This window comes from Colias philodice, chromosome 6 (genome assembly GCF_061535455.1).
Source record: "Colias philodice isolate Cphi_HAF_F1 chromosome 6, ilColPhil1 Martin Lab GWU primary, whole genome shotgun sequence".
NCBI classification, from domain to species: Eukaryota; Metazoa; Arthropoda; class Insecta; order Lepidoptera; family Pieridae; genus Colias; species Colias philodice.
In genome coordinates, this window is record NC_143091.1 from 8,311,956 (window position 1) to 8,337,677 (window position 25,722).

Consider the following 25,722-nt stretch of genomic DNA (forward strand, 5'->3'; position numbering starts at 1 on the left):
GTATTGCCCATTTACTGGGTTTAGGGTCATGTATTTTTGCCCCATTTTATAACAAGTAAACAATCAACTTACAAGTTATTTTGGGGCGATACAGAAGCTAATTTACAAATTCAATCGGAAAATTACTGAAATCATTCCTTTGTTTTATTTTATTTTAAGTAATAGTTTTTATCCTTAGCATGATTGCATTTTGACATAACTTCCGAGAAAAAAGTCAAAATCCAACTATGCATAACTAAAACAAATAATTTTACATTATCTAATAGACCGAGGAAATTAGTAAAATTAGCGGAAACAAATCGTGTAGTTTTGAAAATCGCTACAGTTATTCCTTGACGTGTCCAGATGATCATATCAAAGTCCTCGAGGTTGGGGGGCGAGCTGGCGGTGTAGGGGGGTTAGAAGGACCCTTTTTAGATTTTTGCTTGCTATGATCATCTGGACATGTCAAGGAATAACTGTAGCGATTTTCAAAACTACACGAATTATTCCCGCTAATGGTCAATTCGGCTCGGTCGGCTTAATTTTCTCGGGCTTTAAAAGAAACAAGGCATTAACAACTTTTGGCTGAATAAACATAAAAGTTATAGACAGTTTTTGAAAAAAGAGTTTTAAATCTTCACCCTCGTTTTCATGGTTAACATCTGTTTACCAACAAATTTGAACCAACAAATTCATTGACAAAGTTCAGCACATTGGCAAAGTTTCGCAAAAACATTAAACAATGTCAATCAGCTTTTGATAAACAAATTTTCTCCATGATTATATTGATGGCTACGAATAATTATAGTAATTTTATAGGAATATAAAAATGAATACAAATATCCCTAAGATATAATTAGCTTCTTCTCTTGCTTACTCTATAAAATATCTAAATAATTAATAAACACCTGTACAGATCGACTTATAAACACGCAAGTCAAATATTCACCCAAATGATGAAGAGTAACTAGTAATAAATCAAATATCTAGCACAAAATCTATTTTCGATATGGAAGACTTTATAAGTTTTACAAGGTTTTGACTACATTTCGTTTATGGATGTTGATATGCCAATTTTTACATTTAAAGATATAAAGGATTTGGAAGTAGATATTTATCATTGTAAATACATCATAGTATATATTTTATAAAAATACATACAAAAGTGTTTCAATAACGGTCTTATCAAGTTTACTACAAGTTTTTAAAATTTGTAATATGTCTCATTGATATTTCAAGCTTTCTTGACTTAAGAATATGGACCACAAAATCTATATAGATAACATTTAAAAGACGAAGCTACAGGATGCTCCTATCATAAAACGAAAAACATTAACAAATTCACTCCTTACTTAATCCTTATCTTATCAGCTATTTATAACAGATACATATATAATATATAAGCTTATGCTGGAAGCAAGTATAACAATTTTATATTTATAATCAATATGAGTTATTTACAAGTCCCTTCACTTTGCTGAAATAAAATACAGGATTGTATATTATAATTAAAGCGCTTCATTTTGTTTTTCACACATCTCTGAGTCTTAAGCAAGGAATAATAATTACACCTTAAAATAACCATAAAAACAAAATTGCACATAAAATATTCTACTTAGAAACATTTTGGCACTAATTATCTGTGGCACTAAAAGTATTTCGTTCAGTTTCCTGACAATCACTATTTTCAATAGTTTTCATCTCACTATCATTCTCATTTTCACATGACTTTTCTGAAGCTACTGCAACTTCCTCTTCTTCAGAAGACTCCCTGCCTGCAGGAGGTATGGGTACCCCAGAAGCGCTCGGTTCCCGGTATTCTAAACGCGTTGGATCTTTTTCGTGAAGTTTACGAGCTAGAGTTTGTAAACTAGCCAATGAACTTGCACAATCTGTCGTGTCAATATCAGTCAGGCTAAGACCCGCGCGTTCTATCTCCGTAAAAGTTCCAAATGGTAATTTAAATAAACATTCCAAACGCATTACGTGCATTTTGCTACGCAAATGTTTTGCCAGATGTCCGTGAATTCTAAAAGCTATGTTGCAATCAGAGCATCGGAAAGGCCTAGGATTAAAAGATGTCGCAGCTCCGAATGTTGATGTCATCGAAACTTTATTGTGATGCGAACCGGAACGTTCATGTTTCTGTAAATGACCCTTTGTGCGGAAACTTACAGCGCATACGCTACACCTAAAAGGTCGTTCCATATAATGGATATTTAGATGCAACTTTAGTTGCGATGGTTTTGTGAATGTTTTATTACAAAAATCACACACTCTACGACCATCATCCATTAATTTTCCAGGGGAATAGGGAATCGTAGAATCATAATCTTTATCTTTATTTACTTTAAACGCTACTCCGCCAATTACAATTTTTGGAGCTATGGAATCGTCTAGGGGTAATTTTGCAACTTCACCTTCCGACATATTATCTTCTATTTTTGTTTTCTCTTCAATACATACTTTACTACCATTGCTGTCATCACTTGAGGTCTCATGAATACCTGATTCATCCAGTGTTTTCATGAGACTTATCCTAGCATGTTTTAAATATTCAGAAACAACTTGTTTGGCATTTTCCGGGTTAGAATTGCTAGGTGTACGAGCTCTTTTGGTTTCAATGGAACCATTTATAGTCACTTGACATTCACTACTCGGGGTTATATTTTCTTCTTTAGCTACAGAAGTTGAGATGGATTCATTTCTGTTTATATGAAGAACCAATGTAGTACTTTTACTAGAAATGGGCTCTATCTTGTTCTTTTGTTCCTTTACTTCATCTCGTTCGGGAACTGAAGATTTTTCCAATTCGATTTTTTTAACTTTACTTATATTACTTGTTAGTTGACTTTGTTTTATTTTCGAATCTAAGAGGGCCATTTCTGTTAAGTATGTATGTAGCATAGGTTCTCCGTTCACCCACTGAGTTTGGTGTTGAGGTAATTTTGCTGTATTAGAAGCTAAAGATGCTAAAACACTAGATTCCCTAGCGGTCGGAATTTCCGGCAAATTCGTAGGCGTATTTAAATCACTTTTACTAAGATCCATTGGCTCATTATTGTCCATCTCCATTCGAGTATCGATTGTTAAACTCTTGGAGACTTGTAATTTTTCTGTGCTGTAGTCCAGTGTCATACTATCCGAGATAATAGGTGTATATGGATAAGTAGACGGCCTGGCACTGGTTATTAATCCGGGAGTTGTTGTTGTCGCAGGTCTATTGCCTCCCAATGACAACAGACAATGCGCAGCCTCATGTTCAGGTAATCGAGATTTACAAAACTCGGTATCTGAAATGAAGATTAAATATAAGTATTGTACGAAAAGATCCTTTTAAAATGATATTTATAAGTACAGCAAAGAATTGTTAACTTTTAAATAGAACTTTTTAATAGACATTTCAACAATAGAAAATCCAAATTATTTTAAAGAATTTTTAAAATTATTTTAAAGAAAAGTAATTTCTTATTATGAAATGATACATGTATTAAATTATGTGTATTGTAATTAAATTTTTACATGAATATACTGTAACATTGTTTACGTTAATTTATTTTCTAGTGTTCAATGTAAGTTGACATACCACTTGATTCCGTTTCGCCTTCGTTTCCATCGTCGCCATCAGAATCAGTCTCATCGTCGGTTTCTTCGGGACATGGTGTCATTTCTACACCTTCTGGGTTAGAGTCATTACCTTCATTGGGATTTATCCCCAACTCACAACATTTCTTATAATGCGCTTTACTTTTCATATGTTTTGTTAAATTCCCTTTTGTTTTAAAACTGAAATTTATAATATTAAGTTTAATAATTTAATACTAAGAATAGTAATTAATCCGAAGTTAAGGGGTTAGGGGAGGCTCCTAACATAATTTCTGGCACTGAGAGACCGGTTAGACCGCTACGCGGTGCTAGACGCTAACACAGCCGTAATAAAGTTTAATATCGCGTGCGCTCTTTGATCGCGTTCGAGCTCGAAACTAAATCTCACAAGTCTCAATTCTCTTATTTCGTTTATAAATAAAGTAATAATTGATCTAGAGAAAACATATCTTGGGATTGGATAGTAAACTATATTTTCTTAATGTTAACATTTATTTTAGACATAAAGTCAAAGTAAATCTTAAAAAAAAATGTAATTACACTTTAATAAGGCATAATTTTTAAAAATACAAATGAATCGAGTGAAATGTTACAATTACGTAATTGTCTTGTACATGGAAAGAAAAAGACCCAATAAATCATATAGGTACTAAAGTTCCATTTTGATTGTATGTGTGACTGTTTCAGAATATTAATGCAAATTCACATAAAATTTAGGGAGTCTCTCCTTAACTCGAACTTACAGTAATGTAGTACTTATCGGTTTATAATATATCAGCATTCCGATTTTACCTCACCAGTTGTTTTATAAATATAAGAATGGTATGAGATTATACTGATTTAATCTGTTTTATAAAAAAATTTGCACATTAACATTATTCCTTGTAATTATAATTGAAGGAACTAAGATTATACAGCTCATGCTATCATTAAATATTTATCGAGTGAAAAACGACATACTTAAACATAATTAACAGATTATAAAAAAAAAATCTTACCTAAATGCGCAATGTACACATGTATACGGCCTTACGTCGGTATGAGTGCGAATATGTTTTTTCAACATCGACGGTTTTTTACAACGTATTCCACATTCTGAACACACATAGCGCCCTCTTCCGCGACCCCGGACGTACGTGTATTCTTCATTGCTTTCAAAACCTCCAGTTAGTTCTTTTTTTGTTGTCATAGAACAATCCATTGAATTTATTTTATTATCTTCTCTTTTTGTATCAATTGCCATCATTGCCTGAAATTTAAGACGAAAATCTTTAATGTACAATTTAAATTATAAAGCACTTTTTGTACTTGATTCGAATATCCAAAGTATCAATACCAATACGATAACATAGTTGCAATTATATAACTAGCTTTCGCTGATTTAGGCACCAATAGTATCGCTTTGTTACATAAATAAAGCCATAATAACTTGTAATTGCACAACTACGCAAATCATCATACTGTCATAATATGCAAAACATACCTGTTTATTGTCCTTCAAATTTTTATTCCATTGTGATGAATGAGTCAATATGAGATCCTGTTTAATCACAGCGACAGCCACGTTTTGCGGTCGATGACGTGAGTCATATAAAGACATAGCAGACGATGCTGACAATCCCAATGGGTCTGGCGTCAACTCAGATAATAACTGTAAACATTCAATCATTGAAATAAATCATTACCTCAATTTGAACAAATACTATCGTTAATTGCAAGACAATAATAATTACCTGCCAATTACTATACATCGAGAGAAAATGTTGATTCGGGACGTAGGTTGGTTGTGGCCGATTTATTGTGCAATAGAATACTTTAGTTGAACATTTAAGTCCTAAGTAAGTATATGCATTGCCATTTAAATAAAGCTGTCCGTATGCTTTAGCAGGACGCGGTGTTTCTGGTGAAACTAGTGGCATGGTGTTAGCATTAGGAGTTATACCATGGTGCCTTTTGGGTGTAAATGTACCCGGTTTTAATGGTAGAGTAGATGGTCTTAAAAATTTTGGTTTTCTATCTTCAGATGCCGATGAGGCAGTTAAATTCTTTTGGAAATAAGATGTTTCTGACCTCTCATTGTGTAAAGACACAGCTGAAGTATCTTGGGCATTTGTATTTCTTTGTACTTCAGATGAGCTTTGGATTTGATTATTGTATATTTCGGCCTTTGTGATTATATTTTCGAAATTAAAAGGTTTAATTTCATTATCTGAATATTTTTCGACAATTTTGTTTGAATTACTATATTCTTTGCTCTTATTTTTGTTCAATAAATAATTACTATTCTCTTTAAGAACTGGTATTCTACTTCCATCGGCACTACGTTTTAGGGGATTATCTTGTTTTGTAATTGTGGTTCTTACATTAGGGGAAAAATTTCTTGAAGTAATTATGGGCTCATCAACATTTTTTACAGTAATTATTGGCACGCTATTTATAGTTTGCATTTCAATGTTTATGGTATCTTTATGATCATATTTAACTGTATCAGGCATTGACAATCGAAGTTTCGAATTCCTTGAACTAAATCCTTTATCATAATTTACAACGCAATTCTTATTTGTAACAGGGCTTTGTGTAATGTCTTGAACTCCGTCCATAGATTTTAGGGTACCCTTGAAGATATCATTGCCTTTATGCTGTGCATTTGGGGTTCCTACAAAGATACCAGTTGTATTTGGCCCTGGTATTCCGGGCACGTGTGGAATAAGTTTTCCTCCATGCAAAATAGTTGTTGCACCATTAGGCGAGGATGAAGGGCTTAGGGGGGGTAATGTCAATGGATTATAAGCTGTAATTGCGCTGAGCGGTGGGAACTGAAAATGGCTTATGTCGTGCATATTTAATATACCACTTTGCATACTCGGCGTAGATACTGAAATTCTTGGTGTTTGGGGAGTACTCATATTTTCCTTAGGTGTCGGTGGATTATGAACTATAGTCCCGCCTGAATGTAAACCCGATCTAACAACAACACTGCTGGCTTCTGAGTCGCTTGCAAACTTAGATGGAGAAAGATTTTGTTGGATCATTATTGGTGATAATTGATTCTTACTAGGTTCTATTCGTAAGGTCGTCGTGCTTCCGGAATGATCAACAATTTTAACTTCTCCACCAAACATTTGAAGAGAAGTTGAATTGTGCCTCATTTGCATTTCATCGATAGCTCTTAATGTCGCAGTTGTAGAATCAATGCATCTTATTTTAGGTTGTGTATATAAATCCAGAGAACGTGGAGATACATTTTCTATCAGCCGTGGGCTATAAGTATCCGACCTACTATCCAATCTTCTTTTCGGACTGGAGTCTTTACTTCTCATTCTTAGGCTTTCATTTAATCTATTAAATTCAGTGGGTAATCTAGAGTCGACAAGACGTGTATTTCCAAGAAGCGGACCGGGAGATGGTAATGGCGCTATAATGTCACTTTCCGGTTTTATTATAACAAGATTCTCTGGTTTGTTCCTTAAAGGCGGCGATTTAGTAGAAATGGTACATCTTGTAGCTTGGTTGTTTTGATTTTCAGGCAATCTAACATTTATGGAGTTGCTCCTAACATACACGTTTTCTGGCCGTGTATTTTTTAAGTCTTTGTGAGGAATAGAAACGTTATTAGATAAATTTCCTTTGCAGTAATAAAGTCTATGAATCTCCAAATTATCTGCACTTCGGTACATTATCTGACAGAGAGGGCAGATAAACACAGGTCCAATACTATCTTCTATTTCACCCATTAAGGAGTTTATGCCATTCGCTTTTGTTTTTAATAGGAGATCTTTTATAATAGAGCCTTCTGGATTTAGAGGATGCTTGATTTCATCAGTATGTGTAAAACTTTCAGAGTGCGATCTTTTTCTGACTAGACTATCCATTTCATAAGTATTTTTTGTTAAATTTAATGGTGTTATTTCTTGTTTTATTTCTCGTTCGCTATGAAATTGCTTACTTTCTGCTATTTGTTTAATCTTATTATATTTTTTTTGTAAAGGTGTTTCAATAACATCAACAATGGCTTCATTATCTGATATAATTTTTGAGATATGTTCTGTAAGAAAGTCAGCATTTGATGAAATAGTTTTCTTTATCTTATCTTTTTCATCATTTCCTTGATTAAATGCACCGCTGAACTTCGGCTTATAAATTGTTTTTAATTTATTATCACTGTACGTAGAAGAAACACCCATTAAATTACTTAAACCATCGTTGGTCAATTCAGGCGAAGAGAATTCATTATTTCTTGTATTTTCAATACGAATTATTGAAGCATCTGATCCTGTGTCTGAGAGTGATGTAGGTGGGATGGATGTATCACTTTCAGAATCTCCAGATAAATCCTCATCATTTAGGCAATTGGATATATCGGCGCCCTGTAGACGTAAGGCGTGTGTTCTCGATCTTCTGTGTTTATATAAATTTGATTTTGTTTTAAAGGCAAAACCACATGGTACACAAGGATAAGGTCTTTCATTTGTGTGAGCTCTGATATGTTTTTGGAGAACAGAAGGCTTGGCACATGATAATTTACAATACGGGCATATATATCGCCCTGACACTCCACTGCAAGCATCTTTGCTAAAATCATTTTCATAGTTCTCAGTCTTTTTAAAAAATTCCTCTGAATAACTGGTTTTACCAGATACTTGAATATTATTTACATCACTTAACCTACTATTTTCATATTTAAAATTAGTTTGTACATTGTTTTCGACTTTCATAATTTGATTGTCGTATATATCTTTAATTTTTTCAATTTCTGGGTGTGCAGCTGCAATACTTCCATTAGGTATTGAAGTACAGCTAGCTGACTGGATGTTATTGTCCCTTTGGACATTTTCATCGCTTTTTGGTAAGCTTACTGGAAGCACTGAAATGGTCGAAGCCATTTTTTTGAACTTCTTATGGAGATAGCTATGATCATTGTTGTTTGAAAAATTGGAATCAAGACGTTTCTCCTGGGTCAACGGCATCTTAACCGCGACTTGTATACCTGAAAGTTAAAAAAAATGTTTTCGTAAAAGAAATGTTCTACTAAGTCGTAATGATTAATTAATACGTCTCTATGAAACGGAGCAATCTTGTTTTTATTTTATGTGTTAAGCTAGTATAACAATAACCATAAAACGTCAGTTCGAGAATATGTTATGAATCGCTAACTACTATCAAACAAAGTATTTGCGGGGAGGAGCAGACTCAAGGCGCATGTGCCGTGCTGTTGAGTCTATTAGTATACTATGTGACATCATCATGACGTAGGTAGGTACAAACGCGCTAGCGGACGAGGATATCCCCAGTCTTTATAATACGTGTTACGCAAGCCAAGTTTTTGTAATGCCAATTTGGTACTTATTTCGTATTTCTTATTTATAGAAACTTGAAATATAATTGTAAATGTTGTATTATACGTAAATTTTACTTTAACTTTAGGTATGTATTTTCATAATTTAAGACTCAAACATATAAATAATAATTTCGTATGTAAGTAGTAAGTACATGTAATATGTACATTGATCGACACTATCGCCAATGTTTGGTTCAAATAAGGCATGCAAGTGTAATGCGAACAAGTGCGATGAGAGAATGTTTAAAACAGAAATGTGAGTGTATCTAGACATAAAGTCAATGCATGTAGTAGTGCGAATAGCGACCTCGCTTGCGCTCACTCGTGGCATTTGTGGACGGCTGCGTTACTGCGTTCCAAGAAGGCGTTACAATTTCTGAGAACCGGAGACAAGCAAGCCGCTCCACTAGTTTATAACGAGCGAGCAAATAAGCGCAGTACGCACTACGCACACAGATGTAAATCGGCTTTTCACCGGGGATCAGTGTACCTACCGAGTATCTAGGTACTTATGTTACTGCTAGGGTGCGTTTTTATTGCAAAGTTGTAAATATAGTGAAGAATGGTATCTTGAATTTATACATTATTTACTACTTCCGTTTATATAAATACGAATTGCATTTATCAGGTATTATAAACGTAAAACTGGAATTATTAATTATTTAAAAAGCAATCAACATAATAAGAACCAAAACATTAGCAGGGTTGTTAGAAACAAAGGAATCCCAGCGAGCGACCGCTACCCGCCGGCCTGGCGCCAAGCCAGGCGGCCCTGGCGACGCCTGTCCCCTGGTCGCCGCCAGCACGCCGCCGCACTTTACCTATCTCTCACAAAATACTCCTACACTAACTACCATACACGTAAACCTATCTTATCTAAGCTTTGATAACGTTCGGCAATGATGTGTTTTATCTAAAATTGACTTTAGTTTACTAGGAATTAATTTTCATTTCTGCAAATTTTACATTCTAATTGATTGCTTACTCGTTAAATGTCCATTACCTTGCATGATTTATTCATAAAATTCATTACAAATGTAACAATCACGCAGGAACTTGGCTTGCATATTAACAAAAAAATAACCATCGTATTAAAGAGCAATAAAAAATACAATTAGGTGTCTATTCTTATTTTACATTCTATGTTTATTTTCATATGTTTATAATATTATCACAATGTTAGCAAAAATTTATAAGATTACCGGATTTACTATTGGTATTGTGTTAACAAGCAAGTCCTTGACCCATCGATCGACCGACTGTCAGATGAAACAGTATGAACACACGAGTTCAATCTTCCAAAATGTTATTGTAAATGTAGGTGCTCCTCATATAGAGAACAGACAATAATAACATGATAATATAATTCTTACCGGCCGCGGAATTATGAATCAGTCCACCATTATATTATGAATTTGATATCATTTGTTTACGCCTCCTGAACATATGTCAACAAGTCCGATAGGCTGCATTTCACCCGCGCACAAGTGAATCATCGTTAATAATTGCGCGACGATCCACGCCACCACACACACATAAACACACCTTTTATGTTGTCACACGCGTTTAACCCGAGCACGATCGGCTAAACCACTCTCTTTTTCGAATGAAACAATTACTACGTAAAGTACACTCTGTTAGCGAATTATATTTGTGACTATATCGGATGAACGCACATTCCAGAAACGAGCGACGCACGTTACCGCGCCGCAGATGACTGTTCAACTGTTTTTAGTTGTACTTTGTCGTTAGTTCGTTTCGTTCCGTTCGGCTGTACAATCCGTACCCCTCACCGCCCGCACACCTCCACCTCTACGGCTGCGAGTTGCGCCCGTTGTGACTTGTGAGAAGTGATTCATGGCGCGTTGTATCTATCTCATTCCTTCACAACAACCGGATCGGTCGCTCTTTGTAAATTAAAAGTATACGTAATACGTGTATAAGCACGGACTTTAACACTACGTTTTTAGAAAATCATTGAAAGTTGCAGTAATATTGTTTATTTGAAAATAAATTAAATAACAATAAACCATCTTGAAGTATAATAATTAAAATTACCTAAGTATAACCACAGTATACTGTATAACACCTAAGTATAACCATATAACTTAGCTACGCCTTTTTTTTATAGTGGGGAAATCTTCCAAAGATACCCACAGCCCCCGGGGAAGGAGCCGTGGGTTATGTCGAACTTAGCTAGGTACGCCTGTCGCCTACGTGTCAAGTACACGTAAGTTACGATAATTATTATTTGTTTTTTAATTCACACTAAGTTTATATTTTTACGCACTACACATATAGGTAAATTACATAATAATTTTCGAAAATAAATTAATATGTAAGTATACCTTACTGTCCCTAACGACACAAGGACATAATATCATTCATAAGATACGTACGTACCTACTAAAACCTATACTAACTAGGTATCCGAGTACCCTATACGTGCCTATACCCAGAGAACAAAAATCACGATGTAACATCGAGATAGAATGTACTACGTACTAGAGAGGCGATCGCTACTACACTCTCTTTAACACGAGCTAGAGGTAAGAATCACAAGTCTCTTTAGTCTGTGTCGGACTGTGCCCCCCGCTTGCCGCGTCCACACGTGTTATTGCTCTGTTCAAAATGCCTTCGTGTTTGCTTAGATATTGTTTTAACAGTTCCCATAATACAAACAAAGCCCGAGGAGTGACTTTTCACCAGTAAGTTTCCTTATTATGAGTAAGTCATGCATTTTACTAATATTGTTATCATTTTGCGAAAAATCACCACGCGTTCTGCGTTTCGCGCCATTTTTCATAGACTAACAGCACAGACGTGACACTATCGATGAGTCTGTTAAAAAAATGTAACTGGATTTTTTTAACTATGTATATACAATATCTACTAGGAAAGATTACCGTGGTGTAGTACCTAAATATTTATACTTTTACCCGACTACGCAAAGTAAAACGGTAGGTTATATTAAGTAATATTTATTTATTTACCTATTTTTATTTATTAAAAAAAGGTTAATCAACAGTTGTTCCAATAGGATTTATAAATTATTATGCACAACAATTACAAATAAACACAACATTCACAGAAACTAATACAGTAAAAGTTCCTTAATCGCGCTTCCTTTATTCGTGTTTTCACTATTCGCGGATTAAAAAAATGCGACCCAATTTCTATATTCACGACTAAAAATTTTTTTTATTCGCGGATTTAATAAGTACATACATAATAATAAAATTATTCCAATAGGTATCTTACCCAATATCCTTGTCAAATGGACTAATAAGAAAGTAAAATAGAACTTATTACAAGTTTGCCTAAAGTACATAATATCATGTTCTTAAATGATATCGCCAAGGCCTTTGACACAAGCCGCCTTTGTCGCAAGCCACCTCTGCGGCGATTGATGTTTTTGAGAATGTAAATAAACAGAATGGAAGCAACCTTATAACTCAATAAATAAAGTATATTTTTAAATATAGTTCCGTTTATAGTAAAGTTACAAAAATTGTGATCGAGTAAGGGGGCGTCCATAAATTACGTGAGGTGTTTTTTAAAACTTTCTGCACCTCCCTCCCCCCCTGGTGAGATGTCGTGAGAATTTATTCAACCCCTCCCCCATCCTCGAATCTCACGTGAGATTTTTCAAAATGTGAGTTTCTTATACGTAAACGCCATCAACATTGAATCATCGTATCCATTTAATTAGGGCTATTATAAACCAATACTCCAAAATTCGATTACATCATGAAGCAAAAACTGATAAAACTATTGATTACTACACAAAACGACAAAAGCTTACTAAATTGATATTATTTAAAGGAAATTAAAATACATAGTTTAATATAAAATCCTCGTTTTATTAATTCCCTAGTATCAGTACCACCAGATAGTACCGAGTAAACAGATTGCACAATGTGTCGCATCTGCACGCATTGCTTAATCTTTGAACTTGAAGCCACGCCTCACTTGTTCCACACGTACCCCACCACATCGGCCGCGCGCAATGTTTTTGTTTGGAATAACCCCTCTAGTAGTATATCTCGATGCGATGTAAATAATTTTTATGCAGCATTGATTTCGTAACGGTTGCGTTCGACTAAAACGGGTATTGGCTTCGTTTGACTTAGTTTATTGAACAATCTCCGCAGTCCGTACTATCATAGTTAATTAATAATAATTGAACATTCAAATTCAAATTACATTTGAATGTGTGTTCCTAATAAAGTGAGAGAAATGAATTAACTACACTCTGTAAGAAACGTTTTGTAATTACAAACTTTAACCGATATTCGATAGGTATTTTCCTATATTTAACTTATCGCGTGAACTCTCTATCGCCACAGACCTCCTTATCGAATTTCTGTACGAAGTACCATACCTACATACTTATTTCGTTCAAAGACAAATAAGTCTGGTGTCATTTCGATCATTAATCGTGGTGTTTAGTTAATAAACTGTGATAATTCTGTGGAGAAACTCCTCGACACTCATGTCACATTCGAATGTATAAACATTTATTATTTGCAATGATAATTGTAAGCGCTTATCAGAAGTGCGGAGGCGATGACGCACGCGTTTTGCCGATAGCATGCAGTCGCTCGGTTCTTGCTCAGGAAATGAGTGATGATACATTATGAAATAATATTATTTAAACTTAATTTAGAATAACCTGCCCAAGATAAAATTCATGTAGAACATTTTTTTTGGAACACAAATAAATCATTCTAATTCGAAATACACCAGGTGTACGATATAAGCATTTTACTTAAATATTTTATCATGTTACCGATCATTACGTGCAAAATGACTCGGCTCTTATTTAAAATAACAAATTTCATTTACAAGGCGAACATAAAATAATGATAATAAAATTTGTATGTCTCGTTTTACGCGATTTTAATCTTGTTTTTTTTATTTATAAAAATCATGACTTGATTGATTTTGGGAAAATCAATGATTTATTTATTATTATTTATTTACTACCAGTAATCACTGACTACTGAGTGATTACTGATTAGGCGCATCGTCGTGTCGTGCATATCTCACCGCCTGTTCTTAGAGATTTTTAAGATGTGTATTTTCTGATTTCTCCAACAAAATCTACTTATTTCAAAATTATATGAAGAGTTTATTTAGGTACTTAACTTACTTACTTATGTTTACCAAGAATATCTGAGGAGTCAATACGTCGCGTTAGGGTGCACTCACACACATCAGTCACCGTCAAGTCACCGATGACTGATCGGTGACGGTTCGTGTACGTATCCACAAACACCAGTCACCGTCATGTTGTCCGTCAGTCACGTCGCCGGTTTGACTGAATCATTGAACACATACATCAGGTCAGTCAGTGATTAGACGTGTGTCACGCTAGAGAACATGTAGCAATTGACGGTAGCACGACGCTGACTGAACTGAGACGTGACGGCACCGGGTGAGTGGGGATAAAAGTATGATACATGTATGGAAAGATTATTTGACGTGCCTGACCGGTGACGTCACTGATAGATTTCGTGCCGGCGACTGTCGTGTGGGAACAGAGTCATACTAGAACTATTGATACATATTTTTTTTTAATCCTGTCCGGTGACGTGCCGTGACGGTGACTGATGTGTGTGAGTGCACCCTTATAGTGTAATATCATTATAATTTATAATATAGTATTGGTCCGGGAGCCAGCAGCAGATTTTATGACCAAGTTCCTCTCAAGCGGTAATTAGTAAAATGCATCAAAGTATAGTATTATGAAGCCTCGTGAACGTCAGCTGGAGCTCGGTTGGGGGGAAGAGCGGTTGTAGCCTCCCGTATCAGCTGACGGTTTTTCCACCAAGATACAGCCAGCTGACATATATATTTATCCACAGTTACATATAAGCTATCATCAGGTAAATTTTTGTTTGAGAGGAAATAACGGAAAATAAATTTTTCTTTAAATTTAACTTTCATGTTTGAGACACCAGCTGACGTATAATACACCATGTTGTAACCAGCTGACTATTTTTTTTCGTTGAGATATTGGGTTAGCTACAATTTGACAAATTTTTAGCTGAGAGGAAATGAATGAATGAATGTATTTTTTTTCCTATGTGCGTGGGAGGCTACAACCGCTCACCCCCCCAACCGAGCGCCAGCTGACGTTCACGAGGCTTTATAATACTATACTCTCATGCGTCTGACGAATTATCTCTTGAGAGGAAATAGTTAACCAAATTTGCACCTGGCTCCCTAACCAATATATACCTATTCTATGTCACTACAGTCTTTAGACAACGATGCCCTCAGATGACCTAGGCGAATTTAATAATGTACACAATGCAAATGGTGTCATACGAAATAAAATCAGGGTCATGTATTCAATATCAGTCAATGTATTGAAAGTATTGAAACCTATCACGCAGCAGTAGCCGTTTCGCTAATGGTATGTGCGCGGGGGCGCCGAGCGCGGGGCACTTGTTGCGTTGTTTAGTTGGCGTTCTCGCCTGTTGCCGCTGGTGACGTCACGACACGACCTTGCTCCACGCGCCACTGGGAACGTATACGTGTTTTTTTGATACTACATACTATACTTTCCATACGTCTATTGTTTTTAAAAAATATTCATAAACTAATCTTCTATAAGGAATAATAGCAATAATAGTCAGTAAGTATCTATTCATAATGTGTAACGATGCAATTTTTAAATTTAGTATCGTTGTACCATTTGAAACTGCTATTGAGAAAATATGTTGGTCCGGTCGGCGCCATAAAGTCGCGTGGGCGGGAAACCCGTCTTGGCGGCAAGCGTTGAAATGAACACACAATATTTATCCACACATACCTATCTACTGCCTATAGTAAACATACTCATCTTAATATTACATATTATATACCTTATTATAGTACTTTAATAGTATAGTTTTGATTTTTTTTTTCAATAAGTATTTAAACTGTGAAGGCTCATATGTACGGAATATTCTATAAACAAAGAAACGTCTTTAAAATAACTTTGCTAAGAGAGGGCATGGAAAGGGCTCTCCCCTCCTCGTCGGACTTCCCTAGGAACCAGGTCAACGGCTGACTGGCTCGACCGCTATGTCGACGTTGTGACGGACCGCAGGCCGCGCCTTAGTTGCTTATTACCATCTCCACTGTTAACTGCTTCTGAGATCTAGTAACTAGGTACGTAACGCCCACTCACTTAACTCGTGCTACAAAAACCTTACTTACCTATGAAAAAAAGGAATGTAAGTATCCAGAAAACTTATGTCGACCTTTAAATCGCACATTCTCTTTTCCAAAAATAAATTCGTGAAAGCTGGCTGGAACGTAAAGAAGGCGGTACCTGTGCAGTTGGTGACGATCGATGTATATAATATGTGTGTCGTATGTTAATAGTTACTGCCAAAAATTTCTTTCTCGCACAAAGCACACACATAGTGTGTACACAGCCTTATTACCTATAAGCTATAGATAGGAACACCACCCAACACTGTAATTTTAAAAGAAATCAGAAATGTTTTAAACAAATTCACATAATAAAAATTTACATATAAAGTAATTTGTTATCTTTACAATGCTTAAAAAAATATATGTACCTACCTATTTGTTTATTTCCCATAAATTGTAGACCATTCAAAATTGTAACTTGGTATATTATTTTAGTGCTAGTTACACCTGTCCTAAGAGAATGGCGTCATTCTCTGCAAACTTAGCCGACACATATCAACAACAAAAATCTACCTTTGCATATGTGCGAATATGACAATAATAATTTATGAGTGAGTCAGACGGAGCCGAGAACCACTTGACCAAATAAATAACTACCTATTCATCGTCGCTAGTCTCTTCGCTAGCGACGTTTATTGTAATTCGTTCTTATTCGTTTTATTACGATACTTTTCATACCCGAAAATAAGCTTATTATTTTTTCCGAGCAAGTGCCATGTTCTTAAAATACATTTGGCGTACTTTCCTTACATCACGGCGATTGCAGAATATGGTGGAGTGACAGGAACGAGCGCAGATCACCATTTGGCTTTTCGCCAAATTCCGAGCTTGGGTGGTGTTTCTACTTCCGAGCATTCTTAACAAATAAACTCATCGCTTTTAATTTACTTTTGTGTACAGTCTATCTAACATTGTATAGTATTTCTGAAATAATTTAATAATCTTAGTACTTAGATTTATACCTAATCATAAAATTATACCTACTGACTGAATAAATATTATGTTATTAAAATTATACGAAAAAATGAACCACGTAATTTGAATTGTGCTTCATTCACTGATAATGATATGATAAAAAAGATAAAAAAGCCTAATAAAATAATATCTAAGTATTATAATATCAAATAAAAATGTTATCCATCAGCAGAAATGATATCACGTCATGCAAATCTACTTAGATAGTAGATACCTACTTACTATCTTTGATAACATTTTTTGTATAGGTATAGTATTATATTAGCTGTGGTATAAGTATATGTATTTTTTAAACTTAAAAATTTTTGGAGTCAATCTGGCTTCTCGTGAGATGAATATGTTCAATCCAACAATTTATACTTGTAGTTACCTACTAGGTATAAAAAGATTTTATGGACTATCTTATCACATAATATAGTTTCTCTACAATCTAATCTGTATGTAGTATAATTATTAAGTAAGTACTGTAATAATTAATTATAACACACTTTATCCTTTATGCACTCGTGCTTGTTGTTTGAATTGTGTTGACAATAATTATAATGCGAAATAAATGTAGACATTATGCTTGTTGATTTGATAAGTAGTATTCTTTCTTACTATTTTTGTTTACATTTACAATGAGTACAAAAATGAGAAAGATTGTTTCTTTCACTTTGGAACAGTGTCTTTTGTGGCAGGAGTACCTACTGGAGACACTGAGAACCGCCTGAGAACTAAGAAGGCTAGATATAGACATTAGACGCTTAAAGGGCTACTTTTTAAAGCTAAATAATTAAATATCTTTCTTCAGTCAGCCGCAGTTGTAAAGCTAGTTAATAATATTACTTAAATAATCGTTTTTAAACCTTTGACAAAAAAAATGTGTGCGTGTACTAGAGTACACACGTAAGAAGTGAAACTTCTTTATGTCTTTATTTTTCAAAAAACAATTTACTATATACAATATTAAAGAAATACGTTAGTCACACGCTCGTCGATACCTACTTAAATATTTACACCGGCCGCTGCTGCAACTCGCTCGCTTCGCTCGCTCGGCTCGTGCGGTAGTTCAAAAGTTAACCTAAGATGCTCGTCGCTTCGCTCCTCGCTACCTATTTGAATATTTACGCCGGCCACTGCCGCGACTCGCTCGCTTCGCTCGCTTGGCTCGTGCGGTAGTTCAAAAGTTAACCTAAGATGCTCGTCGCTTCGCTCGCTCGGCTCGTGCGGTAGTTCAAAAGTTAACCTAAGATGCTCGTCGCTTCGCTCCTCGCTACCTATTTGAATATTTACGCCGGCCACTGCCTTTTTCAGCTTATAAAGGATTTCGACTTAGGCGGATTTTGATTGGACAGAGAGTTTGAGGTTTATTCTTATAAATTTTGAATTCATAAAATTATAATTGAACACCTGAAACCAATCAAGCAAACACGTGTTTACGTGAGTCATAGATTTATTATCGTATACTCCTAAAATGTTTTCTAAGAAACAATAGTGTACAATTACATTGTCGGCACGTTCTTAAAGTCGGTAACTTATTTTTGTTCGAACAATAGAGGTAATAAATTCCTAATGATCAAGTTGTAAAGGTTGTAAAATAAAAAATATTCTATATTAAAACGTATATATAATATGTGCGTCATTAATTTCTGACTGTTTCGAAATTTGGTGCAAAATAAAATAGTGTGTAAATAAAATTTGTAAAAAATCAATAAAATAAAACCATTGAGTAAAGATCTATAGGCATATTATATATGTATTTATACAAGATATGTATATAATATATTTATACAGGGAACTTCTCAACGTGTTATCTATGAAATTATACTTTTACTCAATTGTTTAATTTTATTTACACACTGTTTTATTTTGCACCAAATCTCGAAACAGTCAGAAATTAATGACGCACATAGTACCTAATATATACATATTAAGACAGAGGTTAAGCTTAAATAACTTGAAAAATAAATAACATGATCACGCCCACGTGTTGGTGTTTTAAAAAATTCAATCAAAAACTGAGGTTAACTTTAAATACAATTTTAGAAAAATAAATACCACAATCAACATTCAAGTATTAGAAAAAATTGATACCATAATTCCACCCACGTGTTAGTGTATTGAAAAATACAATCAAAAAGTGAGGTTAATCATAAATAACTTAGAAAAATAAATACCATTATTACACCTAAGTATTAGAAAAATAGATATAATTACTTATTTACTTTTTTTAGAAATTCACTGGAATTAGAATTAAAACAAACCCTTTGATTTTGCTGATCACTTTAATATAACATGTATATAGTCACGAGTACGGCGTAACGCAAAAATGTAACGCGCGCGGCGTAACGCAAAAAATGTAACGCGCGCGGCGTAACGCAAAAAATGTAACGCGCGCGGCGTAACGCAAAAAATGTCTCACAAAATTTTTGTCCACCCCCGATAAAGAAGTTTCACTTCAAAAATGACAAAAAAATCAACCGCTCGAGCGGTTGGTAGCGACGGCTCGAGCAGTTGACGCCGACCGCTCGAGCCGTCCGTGTACGTCGCTCAGCCGTTAACTGCTCGAGCGGTCCGTGTACGGCCGCCCTGAGTTCAGCCGATCGTCAATTGTCACCCTTTTGTAGAGATTACAAAATTAATAAAATAAAAATACGTAGATAAACAACGTATCTACCTAAAAATCTATATCATACTATTACTCATTCATCCCCATTCACTCATTCTTGCCAGGAAACCCCATAAAATCAAGGAATATTATTAATATTAGATTTGTGTTTGCTCAAGAGTCAAGCAAGTAACTATAGGCAGTGCCGTCTTTAGGATCAACGAGGCTATGGGCCAAGGTACTGGCTGGGGCCTATGTAAGGGATGGAAAATCCTTAAATTTTAACTTTATCATTTTTCAGTTTACAATAACGCAATAGGCTAAATCGTAACCCCGTCTCTTAACACCCCACATATGAGAGTTCAATAAATAAATTTTTTGAATCTTGTTTCTATTTTACCAAGTGTGTGATTTGATATTTTTCTTATTATGTTATAAAATTTGTTGTTGTATATCGAAAATTTTCAGAATTGTGGGGCCCCTGCCTACCTCGGGGCCTCGGGCCAGGGCCCTGCGGGCCCTGCCTTAAAGACGGCACTGACTATAGGTACCTAACTGATGAAATAATATTATAGTAAAGAGAAACTTACACAGCCATAGATAGATCCAATTCTACTAGCGATCATTATTGAATTTGCGACAGCTTCTATTACGTAACCCTTGTTGCTATACAATTTGTGCTAAGGCCGGCGGGGGCGACAGAGATTGGAATGTCTTAAGAATTAACACTTTCTTAATATGTCTGTTAAAGATACTTACGGGCACGCACTCCCTAACTTCCTTTATAAAATTCATGTTACAAATATATAGTTAAGTATAAATATATATAACTAGCAATGCCCTGCGGTTTCACCCGCATAGATAGCGATATCGTTACAGTGAAAAGTCTACTATAGGTCGGACTATAGGTTTAATTTTTAATCACATGAAAATCACCTTTACCCCGTCCCGCACTACGGCCTTTTTTTTTGTTTTAGTGGGGAAATCTTTCATAGATACCCACGGAGGGGCCGTGGGTTATGTCGGATTCCTACCGACCAAAACCCCACTGTGTTCCGTCAAGACGCATATTGGTAGAATTCCTCCGCATTACGGCCTGCTCGAACAGTATACCTACTATTTTCTGTAGATTGACACTTTTAAAAATATCTTTTGAATGGAATATCCAATTCTTTTCATTTAAAAAGTATTTTGCTGGTATTGAAACAGTCTATAATAAAACATCATTTAATGGGATAATGATTAATATGTGTGTATGGATAACATGGTTTGATTACTGTCGGCACTTCTATTTACTTTGAAAACGTAAAAAAGTTGTTGTAGTAACATAACTCCTGAAGATGGACATATGGTATCGCGGACTTTCTTGTAGATATTGATCCATTCTATAATATGTACCGTAGAACATTTTTTTGTTCTATCTTCAATAGATTCCGCAGCGCACGCGTCGACAGAAGTTTTATTGAGGATTTTTTTACACCTTGGGTTACATTATTGCATTTTTGGTAAGGATCTCTAATTTTTTTCAAAATGCAATATAGCCTATGTTGCTCAGTAAAGATGCAGCTTTCTAATGGTGAAAGAATTTTTGAAATCGGTCCAGTAGTTTAGGCGTGAAAACCATACATACATACATACATACATACATACTTACAAACTTTTCCTCTTTATAATATTATTATTAATTATTAATTATTAATTATTAATTATTATATTATTGTATACGTAGTATATTATTATTAGGCTGTGATATTAGTATAGATATGACGTGGCCATATCGTAGATTTGCTCATTTCATGAAATGATTGATCATTTCACGTTCATAGTTTGATCATCGTTAAATCGTCAATGTTTCACGATATGGCCAGATCGTATAAAATATACAGAGTCCATAAAATATTTTTTAAAATATCAGAATATTTTAAGAACTTGTACTTAGTTAACTGTTTGTTAGTGCCGCGTTCATTGAATACCTAAGTAATTACGTACTATCATAAAAAACGCAACTTCTCAATTTCTAAAACGCTCTAACTACCTACAAATTAAAAATAAATAAACAACTATAAGTACCCTTTGGAAGCTTTACCGCTCAGCCCTTTAAAAATTAAAGGCATTTTTGGCTTACATAAAAAAGATTCATTCAAAATACAGTTTATAAATATGTATAAGCGAGATGGCAACAGATAATGGAGAAATGTCTGCTATTAGCCCCGGCCTGCGCCGGTCCCAGAGCGCTGTTTGTTATGAATTTCTCAGAACACCCCACAGCACGCGCCGTCGCCCCACCACTCCGCGCCTCAGGTTACCAACTTTTTCACGTTCACAGTCCCTATATTTCCGAGAAACTACCTCGCTTCTAATAAACAACTCGACGTTGGAGTCAGCGGTATTATTATTTAAATAGTAAGCAACCATTTGATGATTTGAACACTCAGCTTCGTCATACTTGCGACGTTACGTCACACGGTCAAAGGTTCAATACCTATTGTGTACCTAAGTATGAATAAAAGGTACCTATACATATTTGATTTTAGATTCTGCTACACTAGAGCACTTTTTAGCTAAACTCCAGCAAGTCGTAAAATTTAAAGAAGGTAACCTACCTTTGCTACTTTTATGACCTAGAATGGAAATAGGTATTTTATTATATTATCTGTTAGGTAAGTAGTAAGAAGAAAAAAGTCCAGAAGAAAAGAAAGAGATGCGGTATTTTCTACGTTATCAAACTATCGAACTAGTATCAAAAGTATGGGTTTATTCTTATATCGTCACTCCTAACTCCTAAGTCCTAACATATCGACAATGACGGAATTTTAGATATTCAATAGGGGGCACTATATCTATTGTATGCCTATGACACTCAACTATAACATGTTAAGTATATTTTTATCTATTTCTATAAAACATGTTTACGATGAGAATTTGGATTCGAATCTAAAAGTGATCCATAGATGGGTACTGCATAAGTCATGCATAAGTAGGTACTAAAATAATGATACATATACTTGGCACATGACTTTGATTTTACTCAATGAGGAATCTCAATGAGGCCTACGCGATGGTTTTAACACGCTTTTAATAGCTTCACCTATATTATGTTAATTGTATGTAAAATGTAAGTAACCGAATCCTATATCATCTTTTAACACTATAAGTACCTAGTTATATGTGAACAAAGTTTGAATTAAATTTGTCCGTTATGGTTCTAGTGGCTTTTGGATCACTTAAATGAGCCAAAATCCAAATCGAGCTTAAATCGAGTCTAAAGGAGTTAGTTAACTAATTACATACAAATCTATACTAATATTATAAAGCTGAAGAGTTTGTTTGTTTGTTTGAACGCGCTAATCTCGAGAACTACTGGTCCGATTTGAAAAATTCTTTCGGTGTTAGATAGCTCATTTATCGAGGAAGGCTATACGCTATAATATATCATCACGCTACGACCAACAGGAGAGGAGCCACGGGGGTGAAACCGCGCGGAGCGGCTACTAATATAATAATATATAATAAGCGTGTTAAAAATATAGCTAATACACTGTATTGTGAATACACTGTATACTATTAACTATAGTTTTTGCCAGGTAATATGAATACCTTTATAGTCATAATTTTAGAACATTGGCTAACAAAGACAACTCATCTAGGAACATCCGCTTGCACCTGCTCATACAACTTCGTTACTTGCCAGTGTGTCAATTATAATTTAGTACCTACTTAAATATCTAAACGTCATAGCAAATACTTTAATACCTATCGTATAATAATCATATTATTATGTTAAGTATATAGACTAGAGTAGATAATTTTTGAAACAAAAAAAAATCGCAGTCGGATGAAACCCATTAGAAAAGGAGGGGAATATGATAAAAATGTAAGGAAAAATAAATTACGGTCAATCCGAGTTCGGGAAGCGGGAGGGGGGAGCTTTTAAGAGAAAAAAATGGTTTCTCTCGATTTCCGACACAACTACAAGTCCTATAGAAAAAAGTTCAATGGCAAAGTTGTCGGTAATTAAAAGTTCTACAACTTTTGTATTCACAATTTTTTCACATAAACTAAAAATTTAGGTGAAAAATTCAAAAAACCAAGTTTTTGGTCTTTTATTTCTATCTACTTCAAAATTTATTTTTTTTCTACGAAATTTGGTGGAAACTTACTTTATTATGTCCCAAATACACTGTAATTTATTTGATTGAAAATATTAATTTTTTCGCCTTATTTTGAATTAATACCAAAAAAACAACCTAATTTTCAATCGAAAAGTCACCCGTAAAAATATCAGATTTTTTCAAAAACTTGGGGTGCCTTTTATTCATTGAAATCTCTACTTTCATATGGTGTAAAAAAAAATAAACACCACCATAGTAAATGTTCTCAGGAAATGCATACAAACAGTCTGAAAATTAGCTTTTACTAAATCAGGCACACTTCTCGAACTACCTGAAATGTTTTTATCGACATCATTTTGCTTTTGAATATGCTGTAAAATATTAAACTTAGAACAGATAATTATTTTTCTTTTGAAATATTACCGAAAAGCCGATACAAGAGAAGATATAGAGTTCAAGACGTGTGCCTGATTTAGTAAAAGCTCATTATCACACTGTTTGTATGCATTTCCTGAGAACATTTACTATGGTGGTGTTTATTTTTTTTTACACCATATGAAAGTAGAGATTTCAATGAATAAAAGGCACCCCAAGTTTTTGAAAAAAGCTGATATTTTGACGGGTGACTTTTCGATTGAAAATTAGGTTGTTTTTTTGGTATTAATTCAAAATAAGGCGAAAAAATAAATATATTCAATCAAATAAATTACAGTGTATTTGGGACATAATAAAGTAAGTTTCCACCAAATTTCGTAGAAAAAAAAAATTTTGAAGTAGATAGAAATAAAAGACCAAAAACTTGGTTTTTTGAATTTTTCACCTAAATTTTTAGGTTATGTGAAAAAATTGTGAATACAAAAGTTGTAGAACTTTTAATTACCTACAACTTTGCCATTGAACTTTTTTCTATAGGACTTGTAGTTGTGTCGGAAATCGAGAGAAACCATTTTTTTCTCTTAAAAGCTCCCCCCTCCCGCTTCCCGAACTCGGATTGACCGTAATTTATTTTTCCTTACATTTTTATCATATTCCCCTCCTTTTCTAATGGGTTTCATCCGACTGCGATTTTTTTTATCTTTTCATTATTTTCAAAGGCTTCTACCCCAGTCTAATATATAAATATACTTAACATAATAATATGATAAGTTCAATTTTTACACATTTGTTGAGGTTGTGGGAGAAGTTAGGTAATCCGTAATGGTCGGGCTAAATTAATGATTCCATTGCATTTCTGGATCATTCAAAAATAAAGGTTAAGGATACTAGTTAATCCTTTCTATTTGTAAGTTATTTCTGTTGTCACCATCACAAAAATATACATACACATACTTAGTTACATAGCTTTAAATGTTTGATCTAATATTTTTACGACTCGTTTAAATTATGTTATAATCAGACTACGTTATCATTTCTACTGGAGGCGAGGTTAAGCGAATATCATTCCTTGACCTTATGAGTTACTTATATTATTTTTTGCACAGTCAAATTTTAAATTTGAGGTGTCTGTAATAATAAAATAACTGCTTTTTACCAAAAATACACGGCAAATTAATTACTATAGCACGATAATTAGCATTTTCCAATTTTTTTGTCTGTTCGTCTGTGTGTTCTTCCAGCCAATCTTGAACGAACATGACTAAGACTTGAGAAGAATTTTTTGGTTTTACTCGTATGAGTGAAACCGTGGGACGCTGCAGCTACTACCTATACGTATATATATTATACTAGCTGCTCCGCGCGGTTTCCCTCCGTGGCTCCTCTCCTGTTGATCGTAGCGTGATAATATATATATATATATAGCATAAAGCCTTCCTCGATATATGAGCTATATCGAACACCGAAATAATTTTTCAAATCGGACCAGTGGTTCCCGAGATTAGCGCGTCCAAACAAAAAAACTCTTCAGC

General features: G+C 34.6%; 1 protein-coding gene across 1 annotated transcript; it reads right to left on the minus strand.

The window, feature by feature from the left end:
• Positions 1-159: 159 nt before the first annotated feature.
• On the minus strand, positions 160-10,757 carry shn (zinc finger protein schnurri). The gene is made up of 6 exons (XM_089696566.1): positions 10,300-10,757; positions 5,322-8,575; positions 5,072-5,239; positions 4,587-4,837; positions 3,569-3,768; positions 160-3,275 (listed from the first exon to the last, which is right to left on the minus strand). Exons 2-6 carry the CDS (start codon positions 8,553-8,555, stop codon positions 1,615-1,617), a joined length of 5,514 nt encoding a protein of 1,837 aa, XP_089552692.1. The 5' UTR covers positions 8,556-8,575; positions 10,300-10,757; the 3' UTR covers positions 160-1,614.
• Positions 10,758-25,722: the final 14,965 nt, after the last annotated feature.